An 18146-nucleotide genomic window follows, 5' to 3' on the forward strand; every position below is an offset into this window, starting at 1 on the left:
GAGGATCTACTACAGCTACACACTTTTCGGACCTGGTTGGAACCGAGTGAACTCCCAATGAAGCTTAGCTTCTACAGAGATCACTTCTTACATATCACAGCGGAGGGTTTCATTGACCCACCTGGATACACATAGATTCACCTACCCCACTCGATGAGAATCTCTCTTGGGCAGTTTCGGGTCTCTTCACATAGACTTCGCATCGAGAGCAGCAGAGCAGAGCAACTACCCAGGGAGCGACGCATATGCACACTATGTGACAAACAAGAGGTTGAGACAGAGGAGCATTTCATCTTCAGGTGTCCTGTGTACTATGAGATCCGAGGACGTTTCCACTGTCTCTTCAGAGATAGTTATGGGATTTTAGCCCATTTCCTCTCCTACCCAGACCAACGGTTTTTGGCAGGTTTCATTCATGAGGCACTTAGACACTGCGAGAGGATACTCCGAGCATGGAGACATGAGCATACTTCTTCCTCGGTTGATCCCTCTGAGAGCTCTATCACGGAGTTGTTTTAGCTAGATCACATGGACCCCAACGAGACGAGGCCTCGACATGACCATGACCCGGAGCCCGTGACCCGACAGCTCAGACAGAGGGTCGACACACAGATCACACTTGGAGACATCCCCTCCTTGTTTAGAGTCGGAGCCCGACCGACGGGGGTCACAGTAGCCCTGGTTAGACGTAGAGCTACGACCAGGAGACGTGCCAGGACCGCACCTCTGAGTGGCTGACAACACTCTATTGCCGACTTCATGCCTCCACTGCCTCATCCATCCTGATATCTTGCTGTTGCTGGGGATGATGATGATATTGATGATGATGCTGAGATTGATATATAGTCGACCATCGACATGACTATGTTGTACTTAGGACTTAGTACTGCCATTCTGCATTTTTGTATTTTTTGCATTTTGCATTTTGCATTGGTATGGATGCTTGTTTAGTAGCTCCACTACCACAGCTCGTTGTATCAGGATTTTCAGTCTCATAGAGCCATCGGTCTTCCGAAGACTTTAATAAACTTTCTTTCTTTCTTTCTTTCTTTCACGCAGGTAGATCGAGGTAATTCACTCTTTTTGAGGAGGCGACCCTATGAGTGCATGGGGGTTTTTGACTGAGGGGAAACCACCGATTCCTATCACAGATCTATGCATATGGCACACATACGTGACATTATTGTATCATGCCCCAGATTAGACCCACCTGATATGTCTTCCATCCCCAGGTCTACCACTTGCACTCTTTATGTGTAGGCTGCACTACGTTGGCTTCATAACAAACGAGCTCAGTATCATGAAGGACTACAGATTTAGCACTTTGCACATGGGATGGAAGTCATGGCTCCAGTCCCTAGCACAATTGTTCAACCAGGTCTTTTGTCTCGGATTTCCCTCCATTTGGAGCATTACCACTATTGTCCTAGTACACAAGTTAGGAGATCCCATGGATATCAAGAATTACCGCACTCATGATTGGCCACACACTGGCCAACATATATGGATCAGTGTTGGAGAGAGAGATGAGTAACTTCACAAAGACACATGGGCAAGATGGATTCAGAGGACAACACTCTGCTCTAGATTACAACTTCACTCTACGAGCCATCATTGAGGAGGTGAGGTCAAGGAAGCAGAAAGTATACTTGTCTCGTCGACTTTTGGAGGTCTTTCAGTTTGTCGCCAAAAGGTCAGAAAGGGGTTGCATACATGGCTATCAGTCTCACGAGTGTATCAAAGAGCCATCCCTTCATGTGGGGGTCCTGAAATGTGCCTGAAAGAACTTGTCGCTCTAGTCGAGCTACAGCTCCCTGGCCACATGTGAGTCATGCTCTGGCTATGTGCACCATCCTAAAGCCTGAACCCAAGAAAACTGCTTTGAGGTATGTGTACGATTGTACAATCTCTACGGACTCACCTCGGTAGGTGAAACTATGTCGATGAAGCAGTATGGTTTGATAGCCAGGGTGTCTAGATGGATTGACTCTCACCCTTGCAGTACAGTCTGGATGTCCCATCCTCCCTGATTCTACGAGATGAGCAATTGTATCATACGGTTAGATTTACACGGCACAGTGTTGGGGGACCAGGAGTTAACCACCAAGATCTAGCTCTATCGCGACAATTTCCAGAGCGTCATGGATTGATCATCTCGTACCTGGAGGATAGACGCATCTTACATGCACTGAGAATTGCCATTGGACTGATGAGAGTCTCGTCCCATCCGTTGGAGATAGATGTAGGTAGAGCTAGCGGCGTACCGAGAGCAGCAGATATGTAGACTTTGCACACTGGGGGAGGTGGAGACAGAGGTATGCTCAGTATATTATGAGATTCAAGGGCGGTACCACTTATATCAGGAGGGACTTGGGTTTGGATCATGATCTCGCCTGATCCAATTACAGGACCAGGTATGCTTCGGTCTTTATTTGATGTAGAGAGACTCTTCTGAGATAGATTAGAGAGCATGTGCCGATAGTGTTACCTGAGCTAGAGATATGCTGCAGCCCAACGACATGTCACATTTTTTTTAACCTTTGGGTCTAGCTCCGGGGCGCAGCGGAGTGGAGGAGGAGGAGATAGATGATATGAGGGCAGAGTGGACCGAGAGGAGGAGACGGCATAGAGCGGAGGGGCAAAGAGTTGTTAGACCACGCACCATAGAGGTCTAGCCTATCATAGCCTTTCTTCGATGTGAGCGTTAGAGTCGAGGGGTCACTCTTGACATGGCATGCCAAATACAGAAGTCTAGGAGATAGCCCTCCCCATTGTGAGAGACGGCGCGACATACATAGCTCTCCAAGACGTCCTTCGATCTCATAGGAGAGTCACCATGGCATCTGGATATGCCTTTTGAGTTTCTGCGTTTCCTATCCGTATTAGTTTTAAGTTATGATTGTCTTTGTGTTTTCTTAGCACTCTGTAGGGGTCTTAGCGAACCCCTTGCTTCAGCCCACATTGGCTTGTATGAGTTTTTCAGCGATTGTATTGTGTCTCATAGGCCCGTGAGGCCTCCCGAAGACATTAATACATCTCTCTCTCTCTCTCTCTTTCATGCAGAGATGGTTTTCTTAAGGTCCTTGCTTTGTGCCATGACGTTAAAACTGCTCATCATCACAATCATCATTGTCGTCGTCTTCATCATCATCATCTCTCTCTCTCTCTCTCTCTCTCTCTCTCTCTCTCTCTCATGCTATCGTGGATGATTTGCTGTAAGCCATCCATTCCTCACCAAATCATTCAGGCTGAGTTTGGGTCATCCCCATTATAGCTAGATGCAGCATTTCAGGTCATCACGTATTTGTATCGAGTTAGGGAGTACGGGGATCTCACTTCTGGACGTAGCAGACTACCATGGCTAGCATTGTCCTCCTCTATGGCACTTTCAGCAGGAGGTTACCAGAGATGCTGGTATGCAAGCATAGAGAGATGGTTTGAGCGATTGTGGCTCCACATGGATACACTCCCTTCCTTCCAGTGCAGTACGGACGCTCCGTTTTCTCCCCTCCTGTCACACGAGGTCAACCAGGTCATCCGTGAGGATCTCTTACAGCTACACACATTCCGTACCTGATTGGGACCGTGCGATCTTCCAGTGAAGCTCAGCTTTTATAGGGATCACTGCTTGCATCACAGAGGAGGGTTTCATTGACCCACCAGGGTACACATAGATCCACTTATCCCACTCACTAAGGATCTCTATAGGGCTGTTTCGGGTCTCTTCACATAGACTTGGTATCTAGAGCGGCAGAGCAGAGGGCTTGCCCAGGGAGAGGCGCATATGCACATTATGTGACATTCATGAGGTTGAGATGGAGGATCACTTCATCTTCAGGTGTTCTGTTTACTATGAGATCCGAGCTCGTTTCTATTGCCTCTTCAGAAATAGCTTTGGGGTTTTGTCCTGATTCCTCTCCTATCCAAGCCGGAGATGCTTGGCGGCTTTCATTCATGAGGCAGTCAGGCACCGCGAGAGATTACTTCGATCATGAAGACATGAGCAGATTTCTTATTTGGCAGATCCCTCTCAGAGCTCTATCACAGAGTTCTTCTTGCGAGATCACATGGACCCTCACGATACAAGGCCTCGACATGATCGTGACCCAGAGCCACAGCTTAGACAGAGGGTTAACACACATATTACACTTGGGGATATCTCCTCTATGTTCAGAGTTGGTGCTTGGCCGACAGGGGTTACTGGAGCCTTTGTTAGGTACAAAGCTATGACCAGGAGATGTCACAAGGCCACACTTGTAAGCAGCTAACATCACTCTATCGCCGATTTCATGCCTCCATTGCCTCATCCACCCTGATGTCCTGATGATGATGATGATGAGATTGATATGTAGTCGACCACAGACATGACTATGTTATACTTAGTAGTACTACCATTTTGCATTTTTTGCATTCTGTCTTCCTCCCCTTCCCTCTCCCCTTCCTCCCCTTCTCCTTCTCTCTCTCCCTCCCCTTGGGCTCCTCCCTCTTTGTCTCTCTCTTTCACAAGCATGCATGCACTGTTAACTCCGTGGTCGCACTCACGCCCGTGCTCATGCTTGCACTTGTATTTTAGGCATGCATGCACCCTTGAAGCACTTGCATGTGCATGTAGTGCGGTACACATGGGTGGATATTATTAAATGTTGTATAATGGATGTTTTTAATTGCATGCATGCTTTCTTTTGTTAGTGCCTATGAATTTGTTTGCTGGAGACGGAAAAAGGTTTTTACTTTTGAATCCAAACAAGACTTCCATGGCCTTCAAGAAATGCCAAGTGTTGGTTCTTGTCTTTGTACTAAGCCTTGTGAAGGGGTATCTATTAAGAGAGGCATTGTCTCACCATCCTTACTGGGCTCACAAGAATTGTTAAAAGTCTATATGATTGTGTATTTGGTTAAGTTTGGCCTACAAGTTCCCATTCTTCTGACTGGTTTAGGAACACATTCTGAACATCTTGGTGTTTTTGCATACGTGTTAACTCTCCTAGGTCATACTTGTGCCATGCAGATTTGTTTTTGTTTTTTTTTTCATAGAGCCATGCAATTTTGTTATTCTTTTTTTTTTTGAATCTTTGCTTGAATGCTTTTACACTTTTTACTTTTGTCATTAAGAGGGCAGTTTAACCTCGAAACTTTACTCTTTAGTGTGTTTAATCTTAGTTGCCCAGGCTACAATTTTTTTTGGGGATTTCAATTATTAAGCCAACTTTGAAAATTCCTTGTGAAATGGTCGATATATACTTGTTTTAAAACTAATAAGCTTAAGCATTTCAACTGCATGGGGCAACAAACTTTGGATATTGGTAGGTCATGTGTGATCTCGAAGTTTGCGAAGATCTTGCAACTAGCAATACACTTGAGCATGCATATTTCTCTTATGAGAACTGAAACAAGGAAGTTCCATTTCTCTTCTTTCCTTGCAAGTAGTGTTGTGAAGGGCCTGAGGGGGGAAGAAGAGCAAGAGGGAGAGAGTGAGAAAGAGAGAGAACTCCAAATGTGCGGGTGTGAAGTGATGAGCCACACCACAAACTCATTAGTTTTATTAGGATTAGGTTTTATCCTATGACTGTCTTAAGACAGTCATAGATGTCTTATCTTTAATAAAGGGGTGGCAATGTGCCTTTACCCCAACAACCTCCCACCTAAAGGCCAATGTGCCTAAAGGGGAGAAAAGAATAAAAATTACAGCAATATACAGTTACTGTATACAAGACCATAAAATAAGAATGGTCTCATCCTAATCCCATGATGTGGCGGCAATGTGCAAACCGCTCAGTAGGCAAGCTCTTAGTGAGCAAATCTGCAGGATTATCATCAATATGCACCTTCACAAGCTCAAGTCACTTGTCTTCCAGTACCTCCCTTATGAAATGATATTTCACATCTATGTGCTTGGTCTTCTGATGAAAGACCGGATTCTTTGCCAACATGATAGCACTCTGACTATCACAATGCAAAACTGGCATAACTCCTGTAATGCCCAAGTCTCCCACCAGCCGAGTAAGCCATATTGCTTCCTTGCAAGCCTCAGTGGCTGCAACATATTCAGCTTCAGTAGTTGACAGTGCAATGCATTTCTGCAACCGAGACACCCATGATATAGCACCTCCTGCAAATGTGAAAATATAACCGGTAGTAGACTTCCGGTTATCTGCATTCCCTGCATAGTCTGAATCTGTAAAACCGTGCACCAATGCATCCTGCCTACCATAGCATATGCACAAGTCTTTGGTACCCTTGAGATACCTCAAGACACCTTTCACTGCTTCCCAGTGCCTCTTGCCTGGATTTGCCATATACCTGCTGATGACTCCCACCGCAAAAGCAATATCCGGACGAGTGGCAACCATGGCATACATCAAAGATCCAACTGCAGATGCATACGGAACCTTGGCCATTTCAGCCTTATCATCATCTGATCTGGGGCTGTCCTTACTGCTGAGTTTTAAATGTGGAGGCAACGGGGTACTAATAGACTTCCCCGCCTCCATTTTAAAGCGCTGCAGTACTTTGTCAATGTACTCTTTCTGTGACAGAAACAAAAGTCCCTTGGACCTGTCACGAGTAATCCGCATGCCAAGAATATGATTTGCATCACCCAAGTCTTTCATGTCAAAAGACTTATGCAGTTGTTTCTTCAAAGCACTAATCTCATGCTGAGATTTACTGGCAATAAGCATGTCATCCACATATAGAATGAGTAGCATCAAACTGCCATCCTTTGCCCGTTTGGTGTACAAGCAATGATCGGTCTCACACCTATGATACCCTTGGGACTGCATGAAGGCATCAAACTTTTTGTACCATTCTCTTGGCGCCTGCTTGAGTCCATACAAGCTCCTCTTGAGCTTACACACAAGCTGCTCTTTCCCTTTAACAGCATATCCCTCTGGCTGACTCATATAGATCTCATCATGGAGATCTCCGTGAAGAAAGGCTGTCTTCACATCCATCTGACATAAATCCATGTCGTCATGAGCAACAAGAGCTAACACTGCTCTCAAAGTAGTCATCTTGACTACAGGGGAAAAAATCTCATCAAAGTCAATGCCCTTCTCCTGCTTAAATCCCTTGGCAACCAATCTGGCCTTATACCTAGGTAAAGCATTTGAATCCACTTTGACTTTGTAAACCCACTTGCATGGCAAAACCTTTGTGCCTGCAGGTAACTGCACCAAGTCCCATGTATCATTCTGAAGTAGGGAGTCCATTTCTGACTGCATGGCTTTCTCCCACTTCTTTTTCTCTGTTCTTCCCATAGCTTCCTTGAAGCTGGAAGGCTCACCACAATCTGTCAGCATGATAAAATCAGCCACATTATTGGCTCCTGGAACAAACCTGGCAGGAGGCCGTTGTACACGGGTGCTCCTCCTAACAAAATGTTCCGGATTAGGCTGCTGTCCAGCCTGTTCTTCATGCATGACAGGTGGCTGTACCACCATATCTGGCTGTGCTACAGCTCCATCTGCTGGCATATCCAGTGGTGCATCATTGGCAAAATTATCTGGCTGATTTTCAGCCTGTATACCCTCTTGAACAGGGTTATCTGCAGCAGCCTGCTGCTGCATGTAAATGGGCATTCTTTGCTGTCCAACATCATCATAAATAACCCTCCTGTATTCCACAGGTTGCACGGGTTCCTTGTGTACACTATCCTCTTTAAAGATGACATCATTGCTGCGTATAATCTTCCGTTTAACGGGATCCCATAACCTGTACCCCATTTCACCTTCGTCACCGTAACCCATAAAGATGCATCTAATAGACTTTGGATCCAGTTTGGTGCGCAGTTCTTTGCGTACATGAGCAAAGTACTCGCAGCCAAATACACGTAAGTGCTTATATGAAGGTGGCTTGCCAGACCACACCTCCTCTGGCACTTTCAACTCCAAAGCCTTGTTTGGCGACCTGTTAATAATGTGAACTGCTGTTTGCACGGCTTCTGCCCAAAAGCCATGGGGTAATGCAGCATAAGACAACATACATCGAACCTTCTCCTGAATAGTTCGATTCATCCGCTCACTTGCACCATTTTGAGATGCATTATGAGGAGCTGTGAGTTCCTGTTTGATGCCCTTAGCTTGGCAAAACTGCACAAAAGCATGTGACACATACTCACCCCCATTATCGGATTTGAGGCATTTCAGCCTGCGACCTGTCCGATTCTCAACCTGAGCGACAAACTTCTTGAAAGCATCTAAGGCATCGCCCTTATGCTTCAAGAAATAGACCCACACTTTGCGTGTGGCATCTTCAATGAAAGTAATAAAATATTTTGCACCCCCTAGTGATAACTGTGGCATCTCACACAAATCAGTGTGCACTAGATTAAGTGGTGCTCTATTCTGGGGAGTTCTCCTCTTATGAGGAGTCACAGAATGCTTGCCAAATATGCAATGATCACAAGTAGGCAAATCTGAAAAAGAAAGAGACAGCAGATAACCCAAACGTGACAGTTCTTGCATTCCTTTAACAGACATGTGTCCTAACCGGCTATGCCACAATGAAACCTTTGGTAGCTCGGTTATGGCAACAACATGATTACCTACACTGGAAACATAAAGAGGGTACAAGGTATCACTCTTAAAACCCTCAGCCACTACAGCCTGGCCATCAGTAATCACCCATTTGGAATCCCCAAATGTGGTGTGGTAACCACTGTCATCCAATAAGCCAGTGCTAATCAGATTTTTCTTGATTTGCGGCACATGGCGGACACCATCAAGCATGAATATGCGTCCATCAGGAAATACTATCTGTATACTGCCAATCCCTGCAATCTGACATGCATAGTTGATCCCAAGATGAACACCTCCATGAGTACCTGTGTAGGAAGTAAACCACTCCCTATGAGGAGTAACATGAAAAGAAGCACCTGAATCCAAGAGCCAGGTGTGCATGTCATGGCCATCAATAACCAAAGCATGTGCTATTACAGCAGAAGAGCATAAAACATCATGTATGTCACTGTCACTGTCCTCTGTTGCAACATTCACTGCATCCAAGTCATCTGCCTTGGCCTTGCCTTTGCCTTTGCTTGCATTTCCTACATCTTTTGTTTCAGCCTTCTTGGCTTTCTGATCCCGTATGAACTTGAAGCACTTAGACTTCACATGTCCCTTCTTGCCACAATAAAAGCATTCAATATCCTTTTTGCCATGGGACTGACTTCGGGATTTGGACTTACTAGCAGATCTCCCCTTCTGCCGAGTCCTGCCTCTATCCTGTACCTGCAAGGCATTTGAAGACTTGCTGCTCGCATTATTCTTCCTGCTCATTTCCTCCATAAGGAGAGAGCTCTCTACATCAGCATAAATAAGAGTGACATTCGAATTTGACAGGGTGGTCTTGAAAGTGTCCCAACTCTCAAGGAGGGTACACAGCAAGAAAGTAGCCTTGAACTCCTCATCAAGATTCAATCCCTGTGCAATCAGCTGTGTAAAGATGGCATTGAACTCACTCAAGTGTGAGGTCATAGCTGTACCTTCCTTCATGCGAAGATCAACCAACTTCTTCAACCAATAAACCTTACTGGCTGAGCTCTTTTGGGCATACAATTCTTCTAGCCTTTGCCATAGACCATAAGAGGTCTTTTCAGCCTGAACATTGAACACAAGAGTGTCAGAAATAGTGAGCATGATAGCTGCCCTTGCGGACAAATCAAGCTCTTCCCAGTCATCAGCTGCCATGTCAGATGGCTTGACACCCTTCACCCTTATGGGCTTAGAAATCTTCTTTAATAGAAGTACATTCAAGCACTGTTCTGCCCATAATGCATAATTGTGTGCTCCTTTCAGTTTCTTTATGTTCAGAATTGAAGAATCACTTCCCCCTGATGCCATATCAGATAAGGAAAGTATCTGACTCACTGGAAGTAAAAAGACTGAATAAAAATTCTGATTTCTCAGAAAAAAAAACCTGCTCTATCAAGAGCCAGGAGCACTCACAATAGTGCTGTTTTTTACTGTCAGGAAAATCTGCAGCAAAAACAGTAAATGACCCTGCAAAGAGGCATAAAAACAGTAATTTCAGACATAAACTGTACCGTGCTCAAAGAGGCATAAAAACAGTAATTTCAGACTGCTGCAGCTGCTCAACAAGTGCTTAACAGTGCATAATCAGCTGACAAAGCACAAACACTGCTGTAAACACTGCTGTACTGGCTGTACTGATCACTTCTCCCACCTCAGATGAGGTATTGCACTGAGTTAATATGCATAAACCACTTGGCAAACACCCAAAAAAAAATTATACTCCAGCCTGTTACAAAACCTGCAACAGAAAATGGGATAAATCCCAAGCAATCACCCTTCTGCCAAGGGGATAAAATGCATCTGAAGATCTCTGTCGGTGACCCAAGTGCTATCAAACAAAATCTGGGCAAAAGCCCCTTGATCTGACACCTGAACCAAGTGAAAAACACCTCAACACTGAGGTAGTATGCAATATGAAGGTCTCTCTGACAAAATCAACCAACAGTGTAATGCATATACTGTCCTGTGTAAAAATGACATACACAGATCCCAACGTACAAACACTCAATGAGGAACCTTTTGAGCACTGTCAACGATGGACAGTTAGGGACCGAGTAAACTCGATGCGCCCTGGCCAAGCGTCGCTCAACTGAGGTTCTTTGAGTGTTGCACAAGAAATGTGACCTGCAAGAAAATGTCACCTCGACACTGCGGAAATCAAGACAAATATGTGCTCTCTGGCACCACACTGCCTCAAGGCATACAAAGCATCACCTGCCGGGCAAAAGCCCTATGATCTGCTCACCTGTAAACTGAGATTTAAACCCAGTAAAAGCATATGTCCTCTTGCAAAATCAAGGCATTACCTTCCCAGAACAAAATAACTGTGCAATCAACCACACTCTGTGGTTCTCTTTTCCTCAAGCACGAGGTAAATGAAGGTACTTGCTGTACTTTCAAGAAAACACAGTTCTGTGAACTGAAAGATGATCCTGAATCAAGAGGAATGAAGAGCAGAGTGCTCTTTCTCCTCTCTTTCTTCCCCAAACAAAAATGTACCTGTTGTACTTTTGTACTTGTTGTACCTGTGCAAAAGCCAGATCCAAGGAGAAAAGTTTCCTCTGACACAAATCCCAAAAAAAAAAACCTCCCTGCTGCAAAAATCGGAAGCAGCTCCCTGCTCAGTTGAAGGGCCTATCAGCGTACAGTATGGTAGTCTGTACTGTACGGCACAGGGCCGTCCGTACGGATGTACGGACGTACGACCAATGTACGGATGTACGGCCGTACAGATGTACGGCGCGCGAAGGGAGCCTGCGGTTGCTCCTGCGCGATGCGCTGCCCCCTGCTAAGTGGCGCGTTGCTGCGCCGCCCTGCCCTGCGCGATGCGCCGTTGCCCTGCCTGCTCGATGCGCTGCCGCCCTGCGCCCTGATCTGATCCGTGCCCACGCTCGATGCCCGCGCCCGTACGGACGTTGCTGATTGCTGGCTAGGTAGAGGTCGAGGGGGGTGGGTAGGCAAGGGTAGAAGGGAAAGGTGGCTCTGATACCAGTTGAAGGGCCTGAGGGGGGAAGAAGAGCAAGAGGGAGAGAGTGAGAAAGAGAGAGAACTCCAAATGTGCGGGTGTGAAGTGATGAGCCACACCACAAACTCATTAGTTTTATTAGGATTAGGTTTTATCCTATGACTGTCTTAAGACAGTCATAGATGTCTTATCTTTAATAAAGGGGTGGCAATGTGCCTTTACCCCAACATGTTGAAGGTTCTATGTGTAATTGTGATAATTTATAATCAAGATGGGTGATTTTAAACTATGAGTTGAGCTTTGATTGGGCACTGATGACGACATAAGTGTTGCTTTGCTTGCTAAGTATGTCTTCCTTTTGTTTTTCATAAAAGTTTTTGTTTACCTCTATTTTCTTCTCTTTTATTTTTTGTGTAGATTTTTGGTCTTTAGAACAACAAAAAATCTAAATTTGTATGATTGGACTTATTCTAGTCTTACAAAGGTATATATGAGTTGAGCTTTGAGCTTTCGCTCTGAGGTCTATTGTCGAGTATTGGAATTTCCCATTTGTCAACTGAAGCCCCTCCGTCGCACACGTGTAAGGGGTCATACTTTGTGCGCTTAAAGAGACGTTATTCATCAAGGAAACCTTGGATGGTGTATTATTGCTTATGTTGACTTCCTAGAATTCAAGTGGTTTGAAGGACCACTTTCCTCCTTCGAATTCATTGCATGTATCGATTCCATAGACTTAAAGTGGGCATGCATATGTTTCTCATTCTTTAGTTTTTGTTGGGGATTCAAGATTCGCCAATGAAGTTGAACGGAGGGGGTGATGATTCGGCTTATCTAGAGGTCCGACCCCATGTGTAGCAAGGTTACCATAAGCTAAACGTAAGGGAGGGATTGTGTGACTTATTCAATGGTCCCATACAGTCTATAGCAAAGGGACTATTGTCTTTCTCTTATCTAGCATTGGCTTCCCTCCATTGGCTTTTATGGAGCTACTGAGCAATGGCATCATGCTATTTGCATGAGCATATTTATATCATACAATCTTTTTAGGTCAGTTTATGTACTTAATTGACACTTACAAGTGCCAATTAGTCTCTTACTCATAGAGAAGAGCCGCTCACCATTGTGTTGTAATTTTACCAATGATGTGGACATTGGGGGCTGCCTTTATCATGTAGGTTTTGGGAAAAAATAACCATGGACTACATTCAATGTGTGGACGACAAAAGATTCCTTCTCTTTGTCGAAATGGAAGTGGCTTAATTTGTTTGTGAATTTTCATGAGCTCCTTGGAGGATGATATATCTATGAAGAACAAGTGTCATATGATGTTATTGCACCCAAAAATTATATGGGGCTTGTCATTGTGTCTTATGGATGTTAAGTTGTTTACATGATTTGTTCATTTTCAAGGAGAATTTATTTCTTAGTGGTGATTACTTGTGGGGGAGTGTTTTTGATATGTTGTTGGATCTAATGTCTAGGGGGAAAAAATCGAATTTAGAGATCCATGTCTTTTTTGTTTTTTTTGTTTTGTTTTGGAATTGACGAATCTTATGAATTGGTTGATGTTATGAGTTATTTGATCACAAACTAAGGGCATGATGTAGGTTCTCGATGGCTTAGTTGTCCCAGTTAATCGCCCAGTTGACGCCCAGACATTGAAGTTCCGTAAATCCTTTCTGCAAGCTGCTGGCTTCCAGTAAGTTTTCATGCGAGTTTGATTTCACCACCCTGTTTAGGAAAAATGCACAATGGCAGGCATACAAGGACAATCTTATCGACATTATTGCTGTTTTCTCTCAGGCATCTATTGGCAGTTTTGGAGCCTGGGGCTCTGCCTGAGGGAGTCGACAATCAAACACGCCGTGGATGTTATGCTAGCAGTCTACGCCTCCTTAAATTTTTGGTAAGGCAACACCTAGTTTATGCTCTTTTTTCTTTACCTTCTGCTCTATGGAATCGTTGCGCTATCACACTAGTATCACCATGTTTGTAGCTTTTAGCTTGGTCTTTCAAAGTCTTCTAGTATAAACTAAGAGTGGTGTGAATCTGCCTCTAGTGTCGAGAGTTATAACCATAGAAAAGGTTTACTTATTTTGTAATACCCCTGGAAATATCGTTACATCGCTATCAATTCTTCACATCACTCTTGCAAAAATGGCCAACTCAGCTTGAACATTGCTCATATACGACAGCTCCCTCGCAAAAGAACATGGGACAGGTTATCTTTAAGTTGGCCTTCCGTTGGATCTGACTGGTTGGTTGTGAGTGCAGCTGCTGGCTGCAGGCTATAAAAGTGGATCGGTATCCTACAATCTAACCTGCAAGCTCAAGCACATGCTTTAAGTGGAGGCATCCCTGTAAATGACCACTAGTAGTATGTGACATTGACTAGGGATCACCAGCTGCCCCATTAACTGCGAAGCATGAGAGTGGAATTTGAATTGACATCCGATAGCAGGGTGGAGTGTCTTGTCCACTGAGCTCGTGTTCTATACTGCTGATTTCACACATTAGGATTACCAAAGGTGCAAAATGGACACCTTGTCCTAACAAGGTCTTGGTGCATGTAACTCTCACTATCCTTGACCCACAGCTATATCTGGATTCCAAATTTTGGTTCTGACCTGCACCGTAGCGGAAGCCCAGGGTTAGCGGTGGCTAGCCCTGTTTGCTGGTGACGTAACAGGGGTGTGTGTGTGAGCGCACGCCTGTGTGCGCTTTTGGGGGCAGTATTAGCTGAGACGGTTCGCTATCATGCTGCTTTGCTGTTTTTGGGATTTCCTTTTTTCTTTTCATGTTTTTTTTGGGGGGGGGGGTGTGCATGGAGGGGTGGCAGCTGGATGAAACCTTTTGTGGAACTCCAAACGCATGTGTAATTAGAGATGATTGCTCGCTGTGATGCTTCAATGGTTTTTGATTGGTTTTGTGGGAACAGTATATGGTTATTTGTGTGTCGTTCTTCTCTTCAGAATGTGGTCCTTCAATATCTGACAAATGCTATTTCATGTGGTGTAGCTCTCAGAGAAGATTGCATATGAAGACGTAAATGTGGCTGTTAGTGAAGTTACATGTACTGTGAGGTACATTGCAAAACTTGTCCTGATTATTCTCCTTCTGTGAATATATGGTCCATACTCTATAAGGATGGCTGACTAAATTTCCCCAATGTTGTGCATTGTATCATATGTTTGTCTTATCAATACAGAGACGATGGAAACATAGAAGCCGATGAAATTTGTGATGGAGTGTCTGGTGATAGTGAGGTCTCCATGCAGGATAGTAAGAAAGCATTGCAAATAAATGGGACAAAGGTATTGAAGCGGTTGTAGTACTGGGCCTTAATGTAAAGCATTGTTGATCAGGGTGTTCTGTTGTTGTTTTGGGAAGATTTTAATCATGATCCCCCCAAATTTTCTTGGCTTACTGCTTATACATCCCACAGACATTGCATCTATAATCCCACGAGGAAGTGTGATCGTAATAAGTTGACGCTTTTGAACTGAAAGATTTGAAGAATTTAATATTGATTTCCTTTGTCATTCCATTCATCCTGTATTATGGAATGTATGTTGATTGATGTCCCTCTTACACATTTGGAAAATCACCCATGTTTTGTTTTATGTTGTGTGCATATATATAATAAAGGAGGAACTGGAGTCTGTCGACATGGCATCAGTCATTGGTGCATTTCGACGGATGACTTGGGCTGCTGCTGTTGGGCAGCTATCAGCAATGGGAAGTCCATCTCCAGTTGCTTCTGTGCTAAGGAGGACGGGTGGACGGTCTGCAAAGGTACAGGTTTTTTTGCTGTTTTGAAATTTATGTTCAGCAAGTCAACAACCAGCTCTGTTGTGTATGCAACTGTGTACTGATTTCTTTTAAAATAAGAAATGAGTAAATTCATGGATTTCTTCATTACATGATACCATTTTATGCTTGCAGAAGCGGTCTTTCCCAGATGATGACGAATCAGGGCTAGATCCAGAAGATCAATACTTATGCATCGAAGCACTAGAGTTTATGGTAAGGGCTATCACCTTTTAGAAAAAACCGTTTGGTGTGAGTCACTCATGTGGATCTTTTGTTCTCATAGACTCTCTATGTCAATACCCTCCTGCACTTTGGGGTGTCAATTGAGTGGGCTTTCACATTTATGATCTTAAGCATATTATAGATTAATTCTGCACTTTTTGCTGGACATGTTCTACTTCCTATATTCTACTAAAAACCCAAATTTGCACTTTCTTACTTGATATATAATGTTTCCCAGAGATCAATCTGGGTTATGAGATGGTCCTGTTGTGATCCACTCAGCAGTGGCCACATCAATGATCAATCTAAAGTACCTGAAGTCCTAAATCCCATGTCGATACCATTACTGTGCATGAGCCATCCATTAAACCATAACCATGCTTGTGTATACTTGACAACTTCAAAACATACAATTGGAAACACATGTACAATCTTCCTTAGAGTGGACTCAACGCACAATACATAGGGTTGATGGGACAACACGGGGTCCCCATCCATAAAGGGAATTTGTATAAACGATGGGAGATACAAAGCAACCCTAGACTCCTATCACTTTGTAAGTGTGTGGAGTAATAGCATTTGCAACTGATTCATTGGGCTGAAGGATTTCAACATTTTAATTATACATAGGGTAGATGGGACAACACGGGGTCCCCATCCATAAAGGGAATTTGTATAAACGATGGGAGATACAAATCAACCCTAGACTCCTATCACCTTGTAAGTGTGTGGAGTTACAGCATTTGCAACTGATTCATTGGGCTGAAGGATTTCAACACTTTAATAAATACTAACTTAAAGAGATGGACAAGTGTATATAGGTCTGAACTTTCAATACATGAGCATATTATGGGGATTTAAACTGAAGAGAAGGAGCCTGTAGCATCACCAGCAGAGCTAGGAAATGCTAGAACCCATCATGACGGCTCTGATGAAAGGAAAACCGTAGGCCTCTCAAGGTCCCAGTGAATTTAACCTCTCGCCAAGCATCTGCCCATTGAAGGCAAATATGAACAGCTCCCACCTGCCTCTTTCGACAGAAGGCACAACAGGAAATACAGACCCTTCCAGCTTGTCCTCCTTGAACTCCAAGCTGTTGAAGTCACCTCTAGCAAACCAAAGGGTCCACATCTGGTAAACAATTTGCAAGATGGTGCCAAATCATTTCTTCTTATTGTGGAATCTTTGATGCTCTCAACGTGCTTTTGGATAGGTAATCACCTGCCTTGTAGGGGACCTTCATCTAGTCTCCAAGGGTTGGCCATTGAAGAGAACATTAGCTTTTGCTTTAGTTCTGGCCTTTGTCGCAGCCGTTCTCCTCGGAGTGCTGACTGAAACTTAATTTGAATACTTTCGGTTAAATGGATGCTCGAGTTTGTATGGGTGTGGGTATGTGTGAATTTTGAAAGCATTTGTCTATACTATGGTGTACACACACCGTTGGTGGTGTTGATTACGTTGGTGGGGATGTCGTAGTAGCTAGTCGTTGCAATGTGATAGAGTTATGGTTTTGAACCTTATGAGTGACTGCCATGAGATTGAAATCACACTTTTTGTTGTGTTTTGAGAGGATAGTTTGGGCATGTTCCTATATTAACCTAGATACATGTTCTTGCTGTATTAGTGGATACACAAATTTCAACTTGTGAAGTTTTTGTCCTTGTTGCGACCTGCTGATATTGCGATAAATTTGTGTGGTGTGTATCAGCTATCTTTTCAAAGCATTTATGTACAACGCATTTCCTGACTTTCAATAATTTATGTACAAAAACGCTTGTGCTTTTGGAGAAGGAATCTATCCTCGTGACTCTTGTGAACTGAACTGCACTTCAAGAGGGGATTCTTGTGTTTTCTTAGATCTTAGAATTTCCCTATATACCTTAGGATTACAGGTTGTATATGATAAACGTGAACAACCTTAATATAGTGGTTTACACTTTGTAATGGCTCACTTCCCAATTCCATAGATTTTCCCGCCTTTGTACAACGGAGGAGTCTTTTATCACTCAATGTAGTAATTTGATCACTTTACTAATACACAAGACGTGTACTCCAAGAAAAATAATGAGAAAAGTATGCACAATCTTAGATATGAAGTCTTTTATCTATGATGTATCGGCCTTAGGCATGTTTAGAATGAGTGAACATAAGTTGAGAACAAAAAGCGGGGAGCTGAATAGCCCTTTTTTTCGCTTAGTTTCAAAAGAGAGTTTGATTGAGTATGCACGTGCTTTCTAAGTTAGGAATGTAATTTTGCATCTTTGTAGGAAGCGGTACTTAAGTGTAAGGGGTTCATTTAGTTTTTATGTTTTAAATAATTCATTCATTCTGTAAATTCTTTCTTTCATTCCTACATGAGAGAGAGAGAGAGAGAGAGAGAGAGAGAGAGAGAGAGAGAGAGAGAAGAAAGAAAGATATATTAACGTCTGCAAGAGGGAGAGAGAGAGAGAGAAGAAAGAAAGATATATTAACTTCTGCAAGAGGCCTCGTGGGCCTATGAGACAAAATGTGAATCCAAGAAGTACCTCATACAAGCCACTGGGGGCTGAAGCAAAGGGTTTACTAAGACCCTTGCTGAGAACTAAAGGCTGAAAATTGAAAGCAAAAGCTAA

At 43.7% G+C, this 18146-nt stretch overlaps 1 protein-coding gene across 5 annotated transcripts in view; it reads left to right on the top strand.

Annotated features, from left to right (window-relative positions):
* The window catches only part of LOC147879714 (uncharacterized), a 90167-nt gene that overhangs the window by 34123 nt on the left and 37898 nt on the right, over nt 1-18146 (top strand). For all 5 annotated transcript variants that reach the window (XM_087371852.1, XM_087371853.1, XM_087371854.1 and 2 more), the window contains exons 20-25: nt 13107-13198; nt 13303-13405; nt 14518-14582; nt 14708-14813; nt 15148-15294; nt 15445-15525. In XM_087371852.1, coding sequence (XP_087227978.1) covers nt 13107-13198; nt 13303-13405; nt 14518-14582; nt 14708-14813; nt 15148-15294; nt 15445-15525 — 594 coding nt within the window. The remainder of the gene's footprint in view (nt 1-13106; nt 13199-13302; nt 13406-14517; nt 14583-14707; nt 14814-15147; nt 15295-15444; nt 15526-18146) is intronic.

This window comes from Dipteris shenzhenensis, chromosome 33, assembly GCF_047967505.1.
Source record: "Dipteris shenzhenensis isolate YYH24624 ecotype China chromosome 33, Dip_SZ_1.0, whole genome shotgun sequence".
Taxonomy (NCBI): Eukaryota; Viridiplantae; Streptophyta; class Polypodiopsida; order Gleicheniales; family Dipteridaceae; genus Dipteris; species Dipteris shenzhenensis.